General features: G+C 39.5%; 1 protein-coding gene across 1 annotated transcript; it reads left to right on the top strand.

Annotated features, from left to right (window-relative positions):
• Positions 1–2100: 2100 nt before the first annotated feature.
• NMBR (neuromedin B receptor) lies at positions 2101–19649 on the top strand. Its single transcript, XM_069008541.1, has 3 exons — positions 2101–2516; positions 16490–16838; positions 19114–19649. Exons 1-3 carry the CDS (start codon positions 2101–2103, stop codon positions 19513–19515), a joined length of 1167 nt encoding a protein of 388 aa, XP_068864642.1. The 3' UTR covers positions 19516–19649.
• The last annotated feature ends 5421 nt before the right edge of the window (positions 19650–25070 follow it).

The raw sequence follows: 25070 nt of genomic DNA, 5'->3' as shown, positions 1-25070 counted from the left end.
ATTTAAACTATTCTCCAAATGGGAATCATATTGTTTGTTCATATATAAACATATTTCCATACAAATTAGCAAAAGGACCATACTTTCAGTATTGAAGTTTAACTCAGTGTTAAAGACCTATACTGGATCCAGCCAGTGGGAACCAAAAAGACTAATTTGGAGTGCTAACAGAAACATGACTTTGACCTCAGAAAATTTCATGTATGCTCAGCAAAGTAAAGGGTCACAGCAATTTAGATTAATGTGTATGCCATCAGTAAGGCTGCCTCAGAGGGAGCATAGTTGAATTTAAAACCGTGTGGAGGAAACTTGATCAGTAACAAGAATCACCTCCAGAGGAGCTCTGTGATGATTATGATGAGCTGCTTAGTGGTAAAGGTGAAGTATTTAGCCTGATCCTTTCTGAGGCCTAGCACTGGTTGGGTTCTAACAAATTATTCAGCATTATATGAATCATTAGTTTACATGACTTGAACACATTTATATATTCAGAGATGTGAGAAGCATCACAATGATCAATTAATAGATATAAAGAGGTGCGATTTTAAGAAAAATTAATTATTTTTTCTTTTATAATCTTAGTAAAAGTTTATTTAAGAAAAAATTGCTGATTTAATTCCTACACTAGACAGCATGCCATGGACAGGCCATGCACACATGACATGTTTTGCTTCTGATATTTCAGTGGTCAGACTCTCCACAGAACTGTTATAAACTCACAGAACTTCAAGAGAACTGGTGTAGTAACATGAACAAGCAAGTTGTCTACAAGCTCATGCATCCTCCCTTTTGAGAAAAGGAAATAAAGGAATCAGTCTGCAAAACATGTTACTGGATAATGCTGTTATTCTTCTGCCTTAACATTTTGTCTTGAAAACTTCAGTCCAGTGGGTCTGCCTGTCTTTCAGCATATTTACATGGCTACCTACATTCACGGCTTCTGCTGGAAACGGAGCTGTTTGGAAAGCCTATACATGTGCAGACACTCGGAAGTAAAAGACATCACTGAAAAGCAAGAAACATTAGGGACAAATGCTAATCTTCAAAGAGGCAAACAACATTCATTCTGCACTGTGCTATACCATTTGCAGAGTAAGTAATGGATAAAACACATCACCTGTCCCCCTTTCCATAGTCGAGACCATTGTGAAATGCAGCTTCACAAATCAAACCTTAAAACTTTAAACACAGCTGATGTCTTTGAGTAGGATCTATGCAGAACCCACAGCTGGATGTCAGCAATAAAATCTCTTCATTCTCAAGCCCCTCGCTCCCCGCCACCCTGCGTTTCAAAGCACTGAGGTTTCACCTGGGTAAGATGCTGAAAGAGGGGTTTCCGGAGGGGATCCCGCGTTCTGTCCGACGTGTGGAACAGCTCTCCGGCTTGCCGGGCAGATCCTGGCGGGGGCTACTTTGCGGTGGGCAGCGACGGGGAGAGAGGCTTCCCTCGCCCCTCCCGCTCCCCGCGTCGTTCACAGCGCGCTCAGGGGCTGGGACCCCGCGGGACGGCGGCGGCTCCGGGATCCGCCTCTCCCTTCACCGCAAGATCCACCTCGGCGGCGCGGGGCTGGGGCGAGGGCACGGGCACTCGCAGGAGGAGGGGCGGAGCGGGGCGGCCCCTCCCGGCACCAGGTATAAGCCGGTGCTGCGGAGAGAGGAGCGGGCTCGCTCTGCGCCTCGCCCTCGTCCCCGCGGCCCGGGCAGCACCGGCGCCGCTGGACAGCGCTGGCGGCTCCGCGGGCGCGGGCGGCCGGACCGCGCCTTCGCCGCAGCGGCGCACCGAGAGCGCTCCCGGGGACGCGGGCAGGTGGCGGCTGTCCCGACGGCGTTCTCTGCCCCCCAGGCTCAGGATCTCCGGCGGACCGGGAGAGTCTTGTCTGAACACCTGAGGGGCAGTGCATGGGAATTCTTCCCTTCCCCGCCACTGCGCCGGCGGACATTCCTCTGCATTTCTTAAGGGAGAAAACTCGGCAGAGAAGGGGAAGAAAGGCAGTAGAGAAGGGAGGAAAGTTGGTTGACTTGCAGAGAGAGAGGTGAAGCTTTCCTGTGGCTCCCACTGCGCTTTGCACTGGAGACCTTCAGTCCACGCGAAGCTGGAGGATGGAGCCAGAGCCCCCTCCCGAGCTCATAGCAGTGCCCCTCGGGGAGAATGGGAGCGTCCACCTGGCGCCCGACACAACCCTGCTGTCCCCGGGGAGAGCCACGGCCATGTTCATCATCCGCTGTGTGATCCCTTCACTTTACCTGATCATCATCACTGTCGGCTTGCTGGGCAACATCACCCTCATGAAGATCTTCATTTCCAACAGTGCCATGAGAAGCGTGCCTAACATCTTCATCTCCAGCCTTGCTGCTGGCGATCTGCTCCTGCTAGTGACCTGTGTGCCTGTGGATGCCTCCCGGTACTTCTCTGAAGAGTGGCTCTTTGGGGAAGTGGGCTGCAAGCTCATCCCTGTCATCCAGCTCACCTCCGTTGGTGTCTCTGTCTTCACCCTCACTGCCCTCAGTGCTGACAGGTAGGAAAGCTGGGCTGCCACTTCAGCTCTCTGCAACTTGGGCTAAGGCCAGCTGGAGCTAAATGAAAGGTAAATCACGCCCCTAGATAGCGTATCCCTGGTTTGCAATTCCCTCGTTCCAGCCTGTGAGGTATCCATGCTTCTTCTCTCACTAACTGATGGCAAGTGGTACAAATTGAAGTTAAAGGGTGTCTGAAAATGGCTGTGCCTGGGCCCCCAGCTTCCAGGGTGTCAGATGCAAGAACTAGGTTTAGTCCTGTCTTCTGCACCTCTGAGATGGTCCTGTATTGAAATCCATATATTGAAAATCTTATACATTAGAGTAAGGTTTTAGATGCCAGATATGACCCTTGCCAAGTCATAGTGTTATGTGAACAGGCAGTGGGTGACTTAAACCAAGTTAGGCACAGATGTATTTTTAATCAGTTTATTTCCTTCTGCTGAGAAAGTGTCTGCATGTGTGTGTGCATATGTGTCTGTGCCTTAATAGAAGAGTAGGTTACCCGAGGTGACTGTCAGAACTAGTTTAGCTTCTGGGAATTCAGAGACACCAAATTGCTCTCTTGTAATTGTCAGTCTTAAACTTTTGTTCAAACTATTCTTATTAGCTTCTGAACTTTTTGAAAAGTTAAAAAAAATACCCCCAAACAAACTAGAAAGTAACACTTTCTTCTCAGTACTTGTCAAATTAGGAAGAAACAAAGAGTTAGATCCCCAGTTTTTCCTCCCAATTACTGTGAATGGGTACCTAAGGAATTTGTAGCAACTGAGTGGCTGTAGGACTATGCTTCAGGCTCTGAAAACCAAAATCTTGCAGTGTAATTGCAAACCTAAATTATATGAAATTATTCTTATTCTTTTATTTAAGCAATTTTTTTTTTTTTTGGCTAGAAATGAAAAGGTTTAATTCCTTTTCCATAGAAAGTCTCCCATTTTCTTTTGTTGAGTTTTGAACTCAGCCACTGCATTATATTGGTGCATGATGTGAAGGGTTGAAATATAGAAATATATCTTCACACTTACAATAATGTTTCTTTAAAACTTTAATCCTTTATTTTCATTACTAGAGGATAACTATTTTTTTAGCTAATTTAGTAAATTGTTTAGTTCCACCTGAGGGTAGTCTTCAGTCACTATTAATTTCAGTTGTGTTTGAATCATGACCTAACATACTTGTCTATAAAGACTTTGTAACTTGTGAAAATGGATTATAGTCTTGAAGAAGAGCTTGCAAAACATACATGAACACCTCTAACTCTCTGATTACCTCAGTTAAATAGTATTTAAAAATCTGTCCTTACAGAGCCAAGGAAACTCTGCAGTTCTCTTTCTGCTCTATTTCCACTCCTTAAAATCTTGTGGTGTCTTATTTGAAAAGGGAAGAACTTAGTGGAGATCATCTCTCTAGAGAAACGTAATGTGAGGGAATGCTTGTGATTTAATGTTTAAGGATTCATCAATTTGCTTTTTATATAGCTTTGGAGCATTCATTGTTTGATTTTTCCAGATAATTTATATCTTTCTTTTTATATCAGTAAGGATTCAAGAATTTATAATGCTGTATTTGTTTACACTTAGTGCATCTAGAATAGCACATACTAGAAAACAGCTACAGTTTGTGTCCTGAGACCTAATAAGCTTATTATAAATACATTCCTCCAGCATTTTGGAGTTCACAGTATATGCCAATGTCAGAAATGGTTATACCAGTAATTTTACAATGTTTCTTTAACCTCTGTGGTTTTATTTTTGGTTACTGAGAACAAAAACTTTTATTTTCCAGTTAGAAGATCAGCCACTGACTTTGGAGACCAGTCTCCTGGGAGAGAGAGAGTGGAGTTTGGGTTTGAGTCAAATCGATGGTCTTTGTATAACACTTGGGTTGAACTAGAGGGGAGGCACTGGTGTGGAGGGGTTTCTGCCATGCTAATCTGTAGCCAGATTCTAATGTGTGTCATAACTAGATCAGTTGTGGGTGGTTATGCTGGCAGATCAGAAGTGGTGGCAGCATCCTCCACCCAAGAGGTCCCGAGGAGGTGAGGCCTGGCTGGGGGCAGTGTTTTCTCCAGATAAGTGAATCTAGCATAGGATGTTAGCAGTTTGTAAGCAGTGATGGCACCAAGAGGGCTCCATTATAATCCAGTGCATGTTTGGTCTGGTACACAATGTCTTCTTAGTGGCCCCTTCTTTCACAGATATTGCTCAAAGTACATTTTAATATAGGATAATTTAAGCCCTTCCTGCTTTTTGCTCCTTCTTACCATGAGGCTGTATAGAAGGCCAGATACTGATTACACTAAAGAACAGATTTAGGAATATTTAGGATTCTTTGCAGCATGCCTGCATGAATTGGGATAAGGGAGGTTGTCTTGGTTTCCACAGTCTAATTAGCACTTATTGTTTATGTGGAAATTCTGCATGACAATTTCCATGTATGTGATACATTTAACAGAAGTAGCTACAGAAGCTACAAACTCTGAATGAGTGTTGCCAACAAACTGAAGCTATAAGGAAGAAAAAGTAGTACTAATTGAATACATTTCATATAGATTTTTTTTGTCACAGATGTCCTTCTCAGCATCAGTAATGCTTTCAGTGTGACAATCACGTGCCTTTTATTTGGAAGCTTCATTTTCTTGTACTGAGATTATTTGAGTTTTAATTTGGTTTTTTTTTTGGTGTGTGTACAAATGTAATATGTAATTTTTAACAATACTTTCCAGACTTCCCTAGAGCAGACTTGCAGATGGAGTTTAGCAGCATATCTGCCTGAGGTTGCTCATCCCCATCACAAGAATAGCAGCTAGTCCTTCACACCCCTGAGCTCCTGGAGGTCTGGCTGCCAGATGTGGGGAGTGGTGCCCTCCTGCAACCCCACACATGTTGGGGCAGGTCAGTGGTGGAGCTGGGAGTGGTGGTAGCAGAGATCATGCAGTGGTAGCCCTGGTGGTGCAGGGTTTTGTGTCAGAGCAGTATGGAGTGTCCCTCTCCTATGGGATGGAGAAGGCAGCACAGGAGCTGTGCTGCTGAGCCAGCTGTCCCTTCTCACTGCCACGCAGGAGATATGTAGGGACAGCAACCCTGCCCCTCATGGCCACTGACTTTTCTCTATTGCGGAGAAACTGGATCACCTCTACAAACCATAATATTTCTCTTGTTTATAAAACCAAGGAAGAAAGAGAAGGTGGATAACAGAAAGAGAAAACTTAATAGAGTGGACAACAAATAAGGAAAAGGAAGAGGGCTGAAAGACAAAAAGGTAAGAAAAAAAAAAAAGAGGGGAACTAAGGAGAGTGTAGGACAGAACACTCCCAGTAGCACTCAGCACACCCCGAAAGTGCCCAGAGCTGGTGGGTGATGGCCAGGGATGCACTTTCTAAATAGGTGGTGGGGCAAGAAATGAAAAATGGGGCCTTGATGAGCTTGTTTCTCCAGGGTCCCTGGACTGCAGTTTTGACCAGGGCTAATGGATGTTGGTGAGAAAGTCTCAGGACTTGGTGTGGTTTTTGACAAGGAGGATAAAAATAAAGAAGTGATAAGTATTGCCAGAAGGAGTGAAGCATGGCACCCATGAAGAAAACGTGTACCAGCATCTCCTCACTGCAAAAAGGGCAGAAGCCAGGGATGAACCTGATTTGAACCATCCAATGAACTTGCTCACTGCTGCATGAAGTGTTTTTCCAGTTTGTGTCCATGGTGGACCATACATTTAGTGCAGAAGGCAAACTGGGCCCATAGGGAAGGTGTGGAAAGGTGCTTCCAGGATGCTTTTCAGAGTTAGAGGTCTGGATGGTATTTTAACCTTGGTGTGGACAGCTTGGGGGCAGTGAATTAAGACTGGGCACTACAATGCACCCCTCTGGCCATTACTGCATTATTGTGTGGTACCCACAAAATGCCAAGACATCTGGAGTGAATAGCCTTTGGAGGAATAAATAGAAGCCCCTTCAGACAGCTTTAGATTTCTCCCACATAGTCTTTCCTTTTCTCTTTAGCTGTCATTTATGCCTCAGTTTTTACGTGATCTGTAAAAATAGGATTAAATTTAATTCTGCTTCTTTTTCTACATTGAATTTTATTTCTAATGAAGGGTTTAAATGTGTTAGCTCTAATACAGTTCTGCTGCACTTTAATGGAGACAGCAAAGCTGTCACTCACACTACTACAATAGGAATAGCATTGTATTTGCTTTCTTCCTAAGTAATGTGACATAAGAACACCTTTGATGGGACAAGTACTTGATTAACAGGTAGCAGTTTGAAAATTTAATTCATATTTAAAGAGCTAACTACAGTGCCTCAGATGCTTAAAATGTATTCTATAGATTTACATTGCTAAACTATTTGATCCTTTTATCTTTTTAAAAATGTTTTTATTTGTTTTAGATTTCGAAGACTGCAATCTGCATTAAAAAAACAAAAAACAACAAACCAAATATGTTTTTTTGCAAGTTTGCACTCTGTACTGACTTCTGATGACATTGGATAACAAAATCTGTTTTGGCTCAGTTTGCTTGTCTATTATCTCTTCCTTTTTTGGGGACTCTGGAAATGTTCTGAAGTGTGAAAAGCTGCCCTATTAACTTCTTTGGGTTTTTCATTAGTAATGTCACCTTAATAAATTTCTTTTTACTTTTCCCAGAATTTATTTATAGTTTCTTCTTTTATTATGGCAGATGCTGATTCAGGCTGAAATACAATGATTGAAATAGTATAAAATCCTCATTCCTTATTAAAAGTAGCGAAGCAGGAAAGTGGATATGATTTCCTTTTGAGCTCTAATAGCTGAAATTCAGGGACTAAGGAGTCCTTATGGGGAAAGTAATATTAAATGACATCTTGAAAATTGTTTTTAACTAACCAAAGAATAAAGAAGAAATAATCACAGGTAAAATGAAAAATTATCTGTATAAGAGGAAAAACTATGCCTTAGCTGTGCATAGTAGATGGGAAAACAAAAATAGATGGACCAAGTAGAACTATGAGATCTGTCAGTAAGTATTTTAGAAACCCTAACTCTTGAGGTCAATGTATTAAATGAATGAATTACTGAAGTACACTAAAATAAATGATGGTCCAGATATTTCTCTCACTGTAGGCTGTAGCAGTATGGTTATAATTATGCAGTAACAGGCAATGCAAAAGAAATTTAAGAGAGGTTTGGCAAGCTTTATCTGTCACATTTTTCAACTTGCCTTTTAGTTCATATGTGCAAACTTGACTCACAAAATAAAACTTGCCAGAACACCTTTGTCAAGTTAAACAATGAAGCCTGTCCTCACCTTAAAATTTCCTAACTAATTTATATCCATTTTATGCAGATAAAAAGAATATGATGTAAAATATTCCAGAAAAAAAAAAAGAGATGGTAGAACCACCCCCTCCCCAACAATGCAGAAAGAATTTTTTGACTGGAGTAGATTAAGGAGTTAATGATTCTAGGGTAATATTTTCCAAGCCAGGCAATTCAAATCAGCTGTTGGAGAAGTTCCTTTTGTGACTGTCATTGCACAGCTGAAAATGATTTCTCAGCAAACAATGTTTTCCTCCTAAGTTAGGCAACTGTTTCTCAAACTTCATACAGACCCATGCATCTGTTAAACTCCTGCCTTTGTGCCTGTCCTGTGTGTCCTCTCCAACCCATACAGAAACAGCTTAGACTGAGGAAGGCAAAGTGAGAAATGGCTGTGGTGTTCATCCCAGTCAGTGATCAATGCAGTGCCCATGTTGTGCTGGCAGCTTTGCTTTAACTAATGCAAATGCCAGTGTCCCATTGCCTTTTGTAGGCTGCAACCTAAACCCAGAGAAACAGCTTCAAAAGCATCCCTCCTGTTTCCTGCTGCTTTGAGCAATTCAGTGAAAGGCAGTTTCTGTGACAGACAAAATAGCTGCTAAATAGCAGATCCAGCCCAATTCTTAACAAACATGTACATCACCGTTCATTTATCTTGTTTGCCCCTAAGCACAACATTGTACACAATTCCCTTATCTACTACACTGCAATGGGTTAATACCAATTGGACTGTTGGAATTCTCAAGTCTGCATTTAGCAGAGCCTCAGAAATGATGTCAAAGATCAGGTATGCTCTACCAGTGCTTTCTCCAGTGAAAAGATTTCCCATAATTAATTTGTTAGAGAAAAAATAATACATCTCTGTATATGTGTGCAGGGTGATGGAACTCTTCAATATCTTCCTGAAAAAGGATAATTTAATTGAATCTTCATTTTAAATTGTTTAATTATAGAAAAACTTGTGTAATTATTGTATGAGTTTTGCTGCGGGGCTATTCATACAGACTATATATTTCTGGTGCTACATTATTTTATGGGTTTTTATATATATTAATGAAACAAGGTATATGCAGTCCCAATCCCTAGGTCTAAACATGTTCCACTAGCAACTTCTAAATCCATGCTGAGATTCAGCCCAATTTGACAGTGTAATTACAAATAGCAGGTAAGTTCTTACAAGTTCATTAAATTTGTGGAAATAAGAGGAAACCTACTTTGGTGTCCATTGAAGAGAAGTGTATTTTGGAATTAAGTTGACACAACTTTTCAGGTATCAGAGAAAATAACTATGAGACAAACAGTCCACATAAGCTTTTCATAATTGCATCTGCTGCATGTAGATTTGTGTACTTCCAGCTTTGTATGAGCATATATCAAAATTACATAGTGGTATGTGTGTACAAACGACAGAGAAATGGGTTATTTTGATATGTTGTCATTACACCTCATAAAGTTTTATTTTTTCTATCTCATGATTATCCCAAATATTGTTTCATTGTTTTCCAACTGCTTTTCACAGTATTTTTTTTAATAGTTTCATGCTTGTGTTTTGGCTCCAGGTTTGATTGCTTGTATATTAAGGATTGCTGTATTAACTTTTCCCTCTATAATGTTTTTATATTTCTTTTTTTACCGTGGTCTGTACCTGTTTATTTTCCATCTACACTGATTTCAGGGCAGACCAAGATCAGAAGTCACAAATAAAATCGAACTGGAAATGCATTTAAAAGTGACAGAGTAGAGCTTCTACATGATAATACTGGAGCAAATAAATGAATTTGCTGATTTTTGAATTTAGAAATTAGATATTTCAATTCTAGATTCTCAAATGGTAAAATCCAGGTCTGTTCTAGATATATTAGTAGAGGTTTGGTTATTTAATTCTTCTTGGCTTGCAAGATTTCTAAAAATCAGCAGACCATGTAATGTTCTCCACAACAGTATGTATCTGCCATGGCCTGGATATAACTGAATTCATCAACAGCAAAAATTTTATAAAGGTAAATTGGCACTAAGCATATTTTACACTTGGGATTTCTTCTTCCAGGCACTTTAGTTTCTGTAACTGATATTTTTATTGACCTTCTGCTCCAGCAGTGATGATTTTATGAGATCCTTTTCATTCAAGTAGGTGTAGATATTTTTGCTGGAAGACATGCAGTAAGCACACAGTAAGTATGCACACAAGCATGCAACTCTGTCTTGTCAGCCTAAGGGTAGGAGTATCAAGGGGATTCGGATCAAGCCCATTTGGAGAAATGGATTTCTCTTTTCTCAGAGTCCTTTGACTCTTCAATATTGAGAATATACACCCTGAAAGAATTAAACAAGGTTAGTTGTGGTTTTATCTTTTTTAAAAAGAGAATAGACAATTTGGGGACAAAGCAAACAGTATGTAAGCTTGTCCAGGCTGCACATTTCAATGCCTAATATCTAGCCTAGGTACTGACTTTCCCCTCATCCTATCCACCCCTCCTGAGCAGAATCCAAACTCCAGAATTCCAAATTAATGTTGGAATGAGATAAATGCTCCAGAAAGGTGATAGAAGCCGAGAGAATACACATGCTAAGCCTCCTTATGCTGCCCTGTGGGAAACAGTATATCCAGTGGTTTGTGTGATGCAGAGGGCTAAGAATATGGTTCTCTCCTCACAGGTGAAATGTAAATTTTGAGCCCCTGTCTAGCAGGCGTGGGCAATGGCTCCCAGACACCCTGGCTGCATGAATGGCTCAATTTTGTTCCTGGAGGAGCATGTGCCAGAGCTGCCTTTGCAGTGGCAGTTTTATGAAGGCTGATGACTTTGGTGTGCCCCAGCCATTATTTAAACATGACTTTGAGATCAGACTCCTCAACTTTGCTGTGTTTAGCTTCAGGATGGTAATGAAGCTTAGGTGCCAACAGAGTAGGTAGAATGTGGGGAGCTCCTGGCATGCACAGCAGAGGAAATACAACAGCTTGCTTATTTTAAAAGTCAAGAACAAATGGGCACAGTGGGTTAGGATGGGACAGCCATTGTGTGAGGCTTCTGGATGATGCTTTCAGGCACCTGAAAGCATGTGTTTTTTTTCTATGCACATACATATGTCTGTGTATATCTATCTATCTATCTATCTATCTATCTATCTATCTATCTATGTATAAACCCATATTCTACTGTATCAGAGCATTGGACTGAGGACTGGCAGTCAGACACTTGTCAAAATGGTTTTGGAGAGGTCCACGATGTGGTTTTGACTTGGGTCAATCAGTATTCTCCTAAACGATTTCTAGGTATGTTTCAGGATTAAACACAAGCCCAGGGGCCATTACCAACAGAAGTGTAAACTGCCTAATTTGTTTGGATGTGGTGGTCTTGTACTAGGATATTAAAGAGATTAATTAAATAGTCATGGATGTCTAGGCAATGCCACCTGGCCTCCAGGCCTAAAAACAGGCTATGGCAATGTTTAGTTTACTCATATAGATGTAGCATCTTTATTAGATATGGTTCCTCATTCCTCTCCTCCCCTCCCCTTCCCTCCATCTCTCCTCCCCTTTCCTCTGTCTTTTCACAGTAGAAACTTAGAGAAACTGCAACTCTAATGAGGACCTATTGGTCTGTCTTAAGATATGTAAAAATATGTTCATCAATGACTTCAAATTATCAAAGTTAAATATAAATTTGCTGGCAATACTGACACATAAGAACTTTTCTGAATAATAGGCAGTGAAACAATTTACTAATATTGCTTTCAGGAGCAGAATTTAACAAATTACTGATGGTGCTTTTAACTAGTGCAGTTATAAATGAATGGCTTTAGAGAAGTAGAACTAAAAATTCAGATTGCAGGCAATGAACTAGCATTGCAAGATTTGCATGAGCTTGTTAAGAAGCATAGTTGGCTAATGTGAGGTGAATAGCAAGAAGCAGAAGTAGAAATAGAAGGAAAAAATGAAAAGGAAAGAGAAAATTTATCCTCTGAACACTGGGTGGACATGACAGGTAATATATTTCATGCAGAAAAAAAACCTCCACCATCCTGGGAAACTTCTGGTTTGATTCTTTTCGGGGTGGAGATATCATCAACAAGCATTGAAGCGTTATTGATAGTTTTTGGCTCAACAGAATGTATTTTTACAGAATGGAAAACTTTTCCCACTTAGGAAAATCTTAAGGTTTTCCCCCTGAGAAACACAGAACACATGTCATTGACATTGATTTTAAGTGTGTTTACACATGGTCTTCTAGTCTGCATTTCAAATACTGTTCATTATATTCACTATCAGACCTCAGAGATGCTTGTTCCTGGGTGAACACAATTCTCTGCTCTCAAGAGATAAGCACAGAATAAAAATATTGCTATTACCTGTAAAAAAAAAAAAAAGAAATTTGCTTTACATTGCAAGGATTTATAAGAATAAAATAGAACAATGTGAATCTCAGTTCATTTGTATGTTGTGAAAGAAGCTCCCACAACAGTGGACCTCAAATGATCCCACACTGTTTTCAGCTAGAAAAATTGCTCTCCTCTTAATGATTCAACTGGAGTTGGGCCAATTGAACTGCCCATAAAAGGAAAAGGGCTTTGGTCCCATCCAAATTTCATTCTACTGTAGTCAAGTGGACAACAACCAACAACTGGACATGATATTAGTATTTTTAAAAAATACTGACCATACAACCATGTTTCCTTTTCAGATTTATTTATAGGCTTTTATGTTAGGATTTTTGTGTTTAAAAGCACCATGCAGGGACACAATTAAAGACTAACATATGAATGGTTTTGATAAATTACTCTAGTTTGCAGGAAATGTAGAACTATGGCATAGCAACATCGCTTTAAATGCTTATTTATAATATGGCAAATAATACCAACCCCTCCAGCTCCACGATTAAAATGAAAATAAAAGCAAAGTAATATGAATCTGCCCTGCCTCAATTGTGTCTCTGCTTGGCTTATGACACTTCATCACTACATGATGTCATATAGGAAACTAGGTGATAAATTAGGGTCCTATTTGTGGTAGGTACTACATAAAAAGCAGCAAGAAGAAAGTCCTTGACCTAAAGGGCTTTTAAGAAAGGACAACAGACCATGCAGAATCCAAAGGGCAAGGAGACATTGAGGCAAATCTAGTTAGAATGGTAGGCTATTTTCCAGTGGCTGCCTAAGTATTGTCTAGTTGTTTTGAGTTTTTCTTTTAAATTTTTTTTAAGATCATCACAACAAAGTGCTCTAGAAAAAAGTAGCAAAGCAATGGAAGGACAGCTGAGGCTTAGTCAAGGAGCAGCTGCTTTTGAAATCAAGTGTGTTGGAAGGGAACTGCATTTTGGATGCAGGAGAGGCAGGAATAGAGCCTTCCATTCTAAATTGAAGCTGAGAAATACCTTTAGAAAGTCTCTGAAAACAAAGGTTAGGAGAGGTAGATAAAATAGAATGGAGTTTAGAAGGTAGCAAAATGTTATAACTCTGGAGGAAGAGGATATTCTTTTCATCAATTTATTTTGGGATTGTGTAGAAGGGAGAAGACTGGTTTAAAATGGAAAAAAAATGCTATACAAAAGAAAATCAGTCTGCAGAATGAGAAGGGGCAAGTTTGTGCTGGTGTCTGTTGGCAGAAACCACAGCTCCAAAGACAGGAAGTGTTTCTTAATCTAATCTCTACCAAACCCCGAGTTTGGGTCCCATTGTCAGCAGTGAAAATGAGAGAGGATATAGGAAGATGGAATTTACAAGAAGGCTTTTAATTAAAACCAAATGCATTTTTGTAATTATTTCCTGAACTTCATGGCAACGTATAATTTGCTCTTCGTCAGTCAAATAAAAAGAAGATGAATTTATTTACTAATTTGACTAATTTGCACCCTTAGTCTAATTTACTGACATGGTTTTTATTGATAGAACATATGGTCTTTGTAATTTGAATGGCTGGTGGTATGTTTTAGCCTTACACTGGTTTTATATAAAGGAAAAAGTTGGGTTTTCTCTTTGGGAACACTTCTCATTGCACTCAGTTTACATTTCATTTTATCTGTAACCTGTTTCTTTTCACTCTATAGCTTTTCAAAGACATAAACAAGATGACAGGCTTTGTAAAGCATTTAGTGCACTTTTCTTCCCGTTGACACTGAGTACTGTGAGGGCTGAGTCCTAGGAAGAAAAGTACCACCTTGTAGTCAGTAAAGTAGCAAGTAGAAAAAAAGAAGGTTGTTTTTTTTTTTTGTGATAAACTCAGCTGTTTTGTGAAAAAGGGCACTCTGCTCCAATGCCTTCCAACTTGGAGTAAGTCGTGGCTCAGGGAAAAGCATACAATTTGCTGAAACAGCAGTATATGCTAAAGTACCAATATATGACACATCTTCTGCTAATGTAAAGACTTCTGAAAAAGTCTTCCATTTAGAGATTACCTAGGCCAATTTGCTGCTAAAACAATTATTTGTGACACGGTCATTTTCTTGGGTCATAGGATACAATAGGGCTGTGGTCAAAATATTTTGAAGCAATGAAATGGAAAAGGAGAGGAAAAAAATCTGTAGTACAAAACACTATTTTTATTCAATGCCCTCCCCCTGCCCCAAAATCCCCGAACCAGCTCTTCCCTAAGAATGCAAACTTTTCAAAAAATGAGCAGATGCAAGGACTTGACGTCACCTCAAGAGTAGACAGTCTGTCTTTATGTAATGAAATAAAGGCAGACAGCAATAGGAAGCAATTATTGAATAATAAGGTCACAGTTTGTGCTGGGGAGTACTCATGCTTTGTGCAGAAGCTTCTGTCCTTCCTATGGCAGTATAAAGGCTTTCTTTACACCTTGGTGTCCAGGGAGCTTCTCACTGTGTGTTAGCAGAAATGGTAAATAAAAATTAACAGACACAGTTTGCTGAGTTTTGTTTTCTACTCCATGATCATGGTGAAAATAGACTAAAAATTCTCTCTGAATTGAGAGAGGATATGAGCATTAATAGCCATTATTTTTAATTATTTAGTGATTAAACAATTTATCACAATCCTGAGAAAGAAGACCCCAAGGCACATTTTGACTCACACATTCTCTGACGGAAAGGTTTCCTTGGGTACCACGACAATGCTCTGCTCCAGACATTTTCATGGCATAGCCAGTTGCAAACATCTGCTTAAGGTGTTGAGGGGCTATAAACTATCTGTCAGGACCTGCAAATTAGCCCTAAGGGATATTTGGGATCACAGCTCCATTTATCAGCATTCCCTTCGGCATCCATGTTATATTTGGGCATAAACTAATCCTTGGCAAGTATTTAGACACATGCTCATACCTGTACATATTTATACATCTGTATGCATGTATATCTATCTACAGGCATGGATATGGAATTTCATCACAAAGTAGAGGCATCTAAGTTACTGTTCTCCTTAACCTAAGCTCATTGTGCAGCTAACAGAGAAAAAAATAAGCACCCTAGAGGGTGATTTAATATACCTAAAATATGAATCACTCTTTGAAAGTACTTCTCCCCTCACTACAAACACCTGAGGAAGAACAAAGTTATGTACCTGGAGTATGACTCTCTCCCAACTCCCCTCTTCCTGGTAAAATTTTCTTTGGATATTAAAGAAGTATGATTTTTTCCATTTCTCAAAACTTCTGCTCTTTCAGAAAAAACCCAGCCATCCCAAATCAAATTGAAAGTAGAAACAAAAAAATTAAAGAAGTTAAAAAAATACCATGAGTTTCCATATTGCCACAGCTTAGACAAAATGAAATGTTTTGTTTAAGGTTTTGTTTTTAATAAAAACATTAAAACATAATATACTTACATTAAAAAATAAATTAAATAAAAAATCTAAGTAGAACTTTAAGGTATCCTTGAAATATTTTTCTCAAATTATATTTGTCCTTACAGCCACGAGCATTTTCTTGTGGAAAGTTTGACTTTGTATCACTTCCTGCAATGATTTTTATTTTTTAATAAAAAGATTCCTGACCAAAGTCTACTTCTATTAATTTATTTTACATTGCTCCAGTGTGATATTTCCATTCTCTGCAATTCTTCCTGTTTCCATTGCAAGGGCTATGAAATGATCATTCCACAAAGTTTTATATGCAATCATACCTTATGAGACAATTTTCCAAAATGCAGTGTGGAGCAGCAGCTTCCAACTATTGATGTGGAAATGTTTACTTTATGTAAGAGTAATACTTCCTGCACAGGCCATTGGGAGTCATTTATGCCTGACTTTATGAAGATGCATACATTCCCCTGAGGGGGCTGGGAGCATCCTAGAGTGGGAAAGTTGTGGTGGCAGAAGGAGAGAGCCCTGGGCTGCAGGAGCCAAGGAACAAAGGAAGGAAACACTAGGTGAGCATGTGCTGGTACAAGAGTCAGGTGGAAATATGGGATGTAGGATGCGCATCTGGAGATTAGCTGGGGGTGTTTGGAGAAGGAAAGGGTAGAGCCATGACTGATTCTTCACTGTCACCACACTGGCACAGAATGGGCCATAGGATACAGCCATAGGTTGTATCCAGGGCTCCTTTTGCCTCCTGTGATGAGTGTTTACAAAAAAAGGTAGAGATTAGATTAAGAATGATTACAAGCCCCTTGACATTTCAAATAAGAAAAAACATGACATTATTTTAATCAAAGATATGAAGTAACCTTGTGCATCACATTTGAATTTGAATACCTTTTAATTTGCATCTGCATTTTGATCAATTTCAGGTACAAAGCAATTGTAAATCCCATGGACATCCAGACTTCCAGTGCAGTGCTATGGACTTGTCTTAAAGCCTCTGCCATCTGGGTAATCTCCATGCTCCTAGCAGTTCCTGAAGCAGTGTTCTCCGAACTGGCTCACATCAATGACACAGATAATGCCACTTTCACAGCATGCATACCATACCCCATGACAGATGACATGCACCCAAAGATCCATTCTGTGCTGCTTTTCCTTGTGTATTTCCTTGTCCCTCTTGTTATTATTAGTATCTACTACTATCATATTGCAAAGAGTTTAATAAAAAGTGCTCACAACATCCCCGGGGAGCACAGTGAGCATTCCAAAAGACAGGTAAGCCATTTGCTTTTTACATCCCAGTAAAAGATTTGTGTGCTTTATACATTTATAAATGAAACTCAAGGAATTATAACATCCAAATTGTTGGATTTTGCAGAGGATTAGTTCAGATTCCACATGAACTAAGCCAAGGATTATCTGAAAATTTTCCTTGTTTTCGGTATTAAGCCCAGTATGTAAATTAATATGAACAAGGAAAATTATAAATTCATTGCCATCAATGCACATTCCTAACAGTAAATGAAATTGGTATATATGTTTGTATGTGCTGTTACTGTAACCATTACTTGTATTCTTACCGAGGAATGATGTTTTTGTAGTTAATGACAGTGGCTTCACCTATTTCTATAGGCAGTCATTTTAGGAAAGAAATCTTACATGAATGTTTAGTGAATTGTCCCTTTTTATTTGTGCTTGGAAATGAGAAAACTAACATAGGCTGGGAAAATTTTACTTAGGGGATCTAAGACTCTTCTCGGATGAAGGAGTGTTGGAAATGTAAACATAGAGCATTCACTAATTCTTTTTTTGACTTTCTCAGATACAATACTGAACTTGCACTTTTCTAATATCCCTTCTGTTATAGATGCTATAAAACTCTTGGTATAGATTCTGTATGCCTTTGAGACAAAGCATTTTAAAATGCTGGACAAAGCCAATCTTCCCCGTAAGGCACAGGAAGCAATAAGATAGCAACATTAGCAGGAGCACAAATATGTACAAACAACAGCTTTTGCAATGAAAGTGCCTCAACTACTTTGCAAAAGCATTAGTATTGATAGAGAAAAATACTTATGCCCATTTAAACAGTTTTGAACAGTTTTCTCTGCCAGTAATTTAGAAAACTACTTTCATACTCACAGAAATCTCCTTAAATGCACATATTCTTTCAGAAAGACTACATTCCTTTATGGTCTTTTCATTTCTACTCTGGTCTGTTTCTTGTCAAAAGTGCATACATATTAGCAGCTCATGTATTATTTTATTGTCCTGTGAAATATAGAGAGCCTTTTGGCTGAACCCTCTAGATGGAAACAGTATTTAATTTATACTACATTTCTGTACTCACATGTATTTTCAAAGTAAGAATATATTTTTTCATTCTACTTAGTTTTTTTCTCTTTGTTAATCTATAAGGCTCAGAAGAACATAAAATTCTGTTGTACTTACATATCTCCCAGCAAGAGGAAATAAATTCAGACTGTTGCTATCAGCTCATGTTTCTTTAGGCCAAGTGTAATATTCACACTATACTTCTGCACCTCTTAGTCTGCTCTTGCAATCTGTCTGAGTGTGAACGCTACCAAATTTGACTGCTAGACTTTTCCCATCTTTTTTGAATTCCCCACTGTTTTTTGTTTAGATAGATCCAAGAAAACCATTTAATTTCACAGATTTCGAAAAACTGTTGGAATAAATTCACTTGATTTTTTTTTTCCCCAGAAAATTGAGCAGAGTAGAAAACTTTCCTTTCTTTGCAAAATTTTCATGCCTAATATACATAATAAATCTTTTAGGAGGAATATGGATAAACTTTCTGCCTCTCTTTGGTGCCTTCTACCTGGCCAGTTTATCTCCCTCTCTCAGTTTGGAACCACTGTGTAGGCTCGTGTCCTGCCATCTTTTAAGTATCTACAATGTAATCTGTTATACCTTAGCACTGCAATTAAGGTACATTTTGTGACGTTATTGCAATTAATGGAACCTTTCACCTTACTCTGGACTTAAGATGCTTCAGACACTGTAATGCAATTTTGGTGGTTTCTCTAGGAGAGAGGTGTAAGCTGAGACCTTTAGTGAAAAAAAAAGGGATATAAGTACCACTGTATAGCTAAGACCCTAGTAGCGTCTATCTCATGATATCTCTAGATTTTGAAGCCAACAGTTTCTAAATAGCTTTCTAACTAAAACCAAAGTTTCGAGCCAAGCACTGAGATCTTGTCAGAAAAGGTCACATTTCATGACATCCTTTGGTGCATGCTTACAGGCTAAAAGCCAGTGTTTCCTTGGGTCATGAATCACTCTTGCTGTGTACTTCAGTAACTGCAAACAGCTAAGATCTTTCACTGAAAGTAAACTGAAAGAGGAAAAGGAAAGTAAAATGAGATAGCAAAAGTAATTCAGGCCCCGAAGGAAGCATTTTTGCTGGCCTTACTTATGATAATTGTTAAAGCTAATATAGAACAAAATGCTACAAGTTTTAATTAAGTCTGTTATGTGGGGTAGTTCTATTCACTGTTGTTCATTTGGGTTCTCTTCATCTTTTTAGATGGAAACTCGGAAGCGTCTGGCAAAAATTGTTTTAGTTTTTGTTGGCTTCTTTGCTATCTGCTGGTTTCCTAACCACGTGCTATACATGTACAGATCTTTTCATTACAATAAGATCGATCCATCGATGGGACATATGGTTGTTACCTTAGTGGCCCGAGTGCTAAGCTTCTGCAACTCTTGTGTCAACCCATTTGCACTGTATTTTCTCAGTGAGAGTTTTAGAAGACATTTCAACAACCAGCTTCACTGCAGGAAGAAAGCTCAGAAAGAGAGATCTGCCAGCTACTTGCGCAACTCTTCTGCCATTCAAATGACTTCCCTGAAAAGCAATACCAGGAACACAGTAACTACCATGACACAACTGAATGGGCACAACTTGAAACAAGAAATGTCATTATGATTTAATGGGTGTGATTTTTGACTGTGAAATAAATCAGAACTTTTCCTTTGCAGCTTGTAACTCACTTCTGGCACTTGTTCTTTGACAGCCCTCAGAAGAGAGGATCTGTTAAATTCTGGCCAATCTGAGGCTACTTCACACCTAGTCAGACTCTTAGATAGAATGAATGGTACGTTTCATTGAGAAAACAAAACTGACATCATATTGTACTTTAAAGGAGATGCTAATATATGTTTAACATAAAGGAAAGCAGTGTATCTGATATAACATTGCTTTAAAAAGTATAGATTTTCTGATCTGAAAATATGTATTTTTAACTGAATATTGATCCAAGCTTGTGTTTTGCTTTAATAGATTTTGCATGATTTTCGCTCTGTCATATGTGCTAGCATTGCTGATTAGGATTGTTAGGCATTTTGGATTCAATTAAACTTTTAATTTTTAATTTATTTTTTCTTTAATCAGCTCATATGTCAGCACAGGTAGTCAAACAGACATGACTGAAGCTTATTGCTGCTACTTATGCAAGGCTGTTCATATAAAAGTTTTGGAGGGGGGTGTCAGAGATGATTCCCCCCTTATACAGTGGCATAGAATCTGACAAATAATCATTCCCAAGCCAGGTGAGAGGTTAGCTTTTGTGTCTGAGCTCCAGAGAGAAGGTGCTCACAGTGTCTCTGTCACTACACTGTATCCTGTACTTCTGCAGTGACTTCTTTAAGGTGAATACTAGAGAGTATACTAGAAATTTAGATTGGATTTCAGAATTAGTTGCTAGTCTTATAATTTCAAAAAGCTGAAGTGCTAATGCAGTGTATCAGTTTGCTGTTCTCTTTGTCCTTAATATACACTTGCTCTTATTTAGTTCTGTTTGTAAGTCTGTGAACCACCTGAAGTACAAAATTTCTTTCTCAATTCCTCTTTCTTCATGACTAGTTATATCTCTACCCCAATTTTTAAAGCAGTGAGAAGTTATATTGATGTAATCTGTAAGTGCTCTAGCTAATTATCTGGAAAAAAAATCCCCAGTTATAACCACTCAACAGGGAAAGTAACAGATTGAAGTTCTGAATGTCAACCAGCATGGTCCCGTTGGTGAAACCTATAGGGGGATGCAATGTACTTACAGTTGTGTGCAGCATTCAACTGAGAAAACTTTTTAAGTTCAGTGTAGACTGGCTCCATATGGCCTACTTTAGTTGGTTGCAGTCGCCCTGTGGCTTCAACGGCTCCTTGGAAGTCTTTATACAAAGGAGCTGATTAACATGAACTTGTAAATCTGTGTGGAATGGTTTAGAAAATTGTCACCCTGTCATAGTTTAGGAATGGCATTCCCCAGTTTAGTGTTATCACTGAAACACTCCATGCACTGCTGTCTCACTCCCCATTCCCTCTCTCCCTCCCCCTGCACTGGGATGGAGAGGAGAAATTGGAGGCACAAAAGGTAAATATCAAAGGTTAAGATGATAATAATTTACTAGAAACAGCAATGAAATAAGCAACAAACAGTAGCAACAACAATATAAATATTAAAATTAGTAACAAGAGGTGAAGGATTCACATGCGAGCGCTCGCCATGGGGAACTTGGCGCTACTTGGGCCGCTCACTTCACCATCCCTCCCCCACCCCCTGCTTTGGCATGAGGTGGCATAGAATAACCTCAGGGTCCCAGCCATGTCCCTCCTGGCTACGGCAGAAATGAACCCTTTTCTGGCTGGAGCCAGGACACATCCGTAACTGCCTAACACTGCTTCATCCTTTTTCTCCATTTGGCTCTTTTTCTTCATCCCTTACTTCTGTGTGAGCCCACATGTTCTTAGAACTCTTTTTTTAATTTTATACCACTCATTCCTCCTGGATGCCAAGAAAAGTTTTGGATTCTGCTCTTCTGATCAGTCTTGAGTCCTTTCCACTCACAAATATTTTACACCTGCAAAGCACTAAAGCTTAAAGTCTTCCTTTGTCAATTCTTGATGTATATCATTGACTGCAATCAAGTTTTCTGTTTATTTCTGCTGAGGTTTTTTTGTTCCCTACTCCTCATTTTGTTTGGCAATCTTTCTACGCTGCATAGCTTTTCACAGAACTTCTAAATCCATTGTGGATTTTATTTCCTAAATGAATTTTTGTGATGTGGGCATTATCAGAAGATACAGGTGCCCTACCGGAAAAAGAATAATCTAATTTGTAGTAGATTTGATGTTTCTGTTTGATTCATGCTCTCCACTCAATGTTTTAAATTGTTGTGTGTGGTATGGACAGCATGAGCCAGCTTTCTGGCAGAATGACAAGCTACAGTCTGTTCCTTTTTGTTGTGAAGAGAAGGTGTTCCAAAGTAGACTATAACTCCTACTTGTCAGGAAATCAGCACAGTTTTGGCTCATTATTTCCCAGACTCAATATTTAAAGTCTGTTTCAAGTAAGTAAACTAAATTGTATATAGCTCCTCTAAAATTCTTGTAGCATGATGTGGGGGAATTATTTAATCTGTGTGGAGCTTTACTAGGCGTGTTGCTAACCCAATATGCACGTTTTGGAAGTCTGTTACTGTGCTTCTGTACACACTGTATATAAGTACAGCTGTATGTATAAAGCTATTTTCAGACAACTCTGCTTGCTAGCAATTAAAATGATTCTAGAATGCATTTTATGAAGTATTTTCTTCTAACAGTAGTTAAAGAAACAAAGGAAATCTGTAAATAAGATCATGTCAGCTTTTAACATACTACATTGAGATCTATGCCAAAACAGTTGTTAAAATGCCATCTGGTTTTTTTTTCTGTTATGAAAATTTTCTTATTTCAGAAACATCAATTCTTTTCTATCTTCCCCTCCTGAGTTTGAGATGGTTTCTTTCAAAAATGTTTTTGCAAAGACTGAGAAAACTACCATCCCTTCTCAGTCTTTGAAAAATGAGAGAATAGAGGTAATTACTGCTTCCTCAGTGTAAGACATTTATTTTTTTATAGACCAGAGCTAGTACAAAATAAGTCTGATAGCGTCTTCTCACTCCACCCTGTCAATACTAGAAACATTACATACACTGCTGAATCCTGAAATGTCAGTATGGTTAAATTCTCAACTGACCTGAGGTATCTCATTTAGCATTACGCTGTGATGTGATAATTATCTTCAACAAAGCCACTTACAATACAGCACAAATCTTTACAACACACCTGCCCCATAGATATTTTTCTTAACTCATTCAAGACAGATTCACAGAAACTATGGTCACAAATTAGCAGGGCTGATTGAGAGGTCTTAAACTAGGCTCAAAGGGGGAAAGGGATAAGACCAGGCTCACTAGAGATCAGCCTAGGGGGTAGCAGGCTTGTGAGGGGACAAAAACCACTAGCCCACCTGAAGTGCATCTACAGCAATGCACACAGTACAGGTAGCAAGGACAAGGAGCTGGAAGCCATTGTACAACAGGAAAGCTATGTATTTGCTATAATGGAAACATGGTGGGATGACTCTCATGACTGGAGCACTGCAATGGATACCTTATAAGCTCTTCTAAAGAGACAGACAAAGCAGGAGAGGTGGTGGGGTGGAACTGCACGTCTGTGGGCATAGATCAGGGGGGAGGTCAGCAGGGTTGACATCATGGTGGTCGCAGTCTGTTATATTCCACCCTACCAGCACGAACAGACAGAGGAGGCATTCTATAAGCAGCTGGCAGAAGTCTCATGGTTGCTGACCCTTGTACTCATGGGTGACTTTAACTTGCCAGATGTCTGCTGGAAATATAACACAGCAAAGAGGAAGCAGGGTAGGAAGTTCCTGGAGTATGTGGAAGACAACTTCCTAACACAGCTGGTAAATGAGCCTGCCAGAGGAGGTGTCCTGCTAGACCTGTTTTTTGTGAACAAAGAAGGACTGGTGGGTGATTTGTTAGTCCATGGTTGTCTTGGGCATAGTGACCAGGAAACATTAGAGTTTCAGTACTGGGTGAAATAAGGAGGGGTACCAGCAGAACTTCCACCTTGGACTTCCAACGAGCAGAACTTTGGCCTGTTTAGGACACTGATTGACAGAGTCCCTTGGCAGTCATTTCTGAAGTGCAAAGGAGTTCAGAAAGGCTGTATGTGCTTTAAAAAGGAATTGTTAAATATTCAGGAGCATGCTGCCCCCAACTGTAGAAAGAAAGACAAGTCATCAGGGAAAAATACCAGCCTGATTAAACAGAGAATTTAGGCTAGAATTTAGAGAAAAATAGAGACTCTATCATCTCTGGAAGAGGGGCCAGGTAACTTGTGAGGACTATAAAGATATTGCAAGGTTATGTAGGGAGAAGATTAGAAGAGCCAAACTAGAATTTGCATGTTTTTGTATGAGATTGAAAGTCTGGAGTTATACCCAGAACTAAGGGTATATGCTCTCAAGACAGTTCAATATAATCAATATGATCCCACTGTGAGTAATGATCATGTTCATGACCACCTGAGGAACTTGAATGTAAGTCAGTGGGACCTGATGAGATGCATCCCAGAGTCCTGAGGGAATTGACTGATGTAGTTACCAAGTCACTTTCCATGATGCTTGAAAAGTCATGGCAGTTAGGTGAAGTCCCAGGTGTAAAAGGGAAAAAAAAGCCTGTGACAAAGATGGAGAGAGACTATTTACAAGATCATATAGCAATAGGACAAGGGAGAATGGCTTCAAACTGAAAGAAAGTGGGAAGGCACCAGAAAAGATTTACCAGAGAGGTTGTGGATGCCTCATCCTTGTGAGTGTTCAAAACCAGGTTGGATGGAGCTCTGAGAAACCTGGTTTAGTGAAAGGTGTCCCTGTCCACGGCAGAGTGATTGGAAACAGATGATTTTTAAGGTCCCTTCCATGATTCTATGATAAATGGTTGCTGTAGAAGCCTGGTTCAGCTGTGGATCAGAGCACTGACAAAGAAGAAAAGACTGAAATCAGTGGTGTGTCTTTCTTAATGTTTGAGTGAGACATATCATTACTTCTAGGACCACAAACTCTTCCAATCCCCTAGCACTTCTCTGCATTGCACAGGGAAGGAGATAAACATTGTAAGGGTCACTGTAAATCCAGTATTTACTTATTTTGGAGATCTTTGCTTTGCCACTTACAAAATGACCTTTTACTATGGTTTTCTTGAATACTCTGTGTGTTGTTTACAGAGAAGAGCAGTTTTGTGGGTTTAGCCTTTATTGGAACAAAGTGTCTGCATCACCCTGACAGCTTGTATCACAAGAAGTCAGGCTGCATGTTCCAGCATACTGACCAGTACCTAACAACAGGCTCAAGAACGCATTTCAATTAAACATCAAAGCTTCAAATCAGCTTATACCTGGACAGGATTTAGCAGCGGCTGACCAGAAATTCAGCTAATAAAGATGTATTTCTGAATAATATTATTAAAACCCGAGCAGATGCAAATTCCCAGTTTGACTCTTTTGCCCAGAAGTGCAATAGAGAACAGAGACTACGTGCAGAGAGGAGGAAATGGTCCTTTTACACAGTACGTATGGGAGGATCGGTGTGCTGATGATCACACCCTGTGAGACTCACAAATGGGCAAGCACATGCT

Source organism: Aphelocoma coerulescens, chromosome 3, assembly GCF_041296385.1.
Source record: "Aphelocoma coerulescens isolate FSJ_1873_10779 chromosome 3, UR_Acoe_1.0, whole genome shotgun sequence".
Lineage (NCBI taxonomy): Eukaryota > Metazoa > Chordata > Aves > Passeriformes > Corvidae > Aphelocoma > Aphelocoma coerulescens.
Note: the sequence above shows the minus strand (reverse complement) of the source record. Positions and strands in the feature narration are given on the sequence as shown.

Bases quoted from the DNA above. Each gene is read 5' to 3' on its own strand.
- NMBR (XM_069008541.1), top strand. From the start codon at position 2,101: ATGGAGCCAGAGCCCCCTCCCGAGCTCATAGCAGTGCCCCTCGGGGAG. The intron at 2,517-16,489 runs GTAGGAAAGCTG...GATCAATTTCAG, and splicing joins ACTGCCCTCAGTGCTGACAG to GTACAAAGCAATTGTAAATC. The intron at 16,839-19,113 runs GTAAGCCATTTG...TCATCTTTTTAG, and splicing joins GTGAGCATTCCAAAAGACAG to ATGGAAACTCGGAAGCGTCT.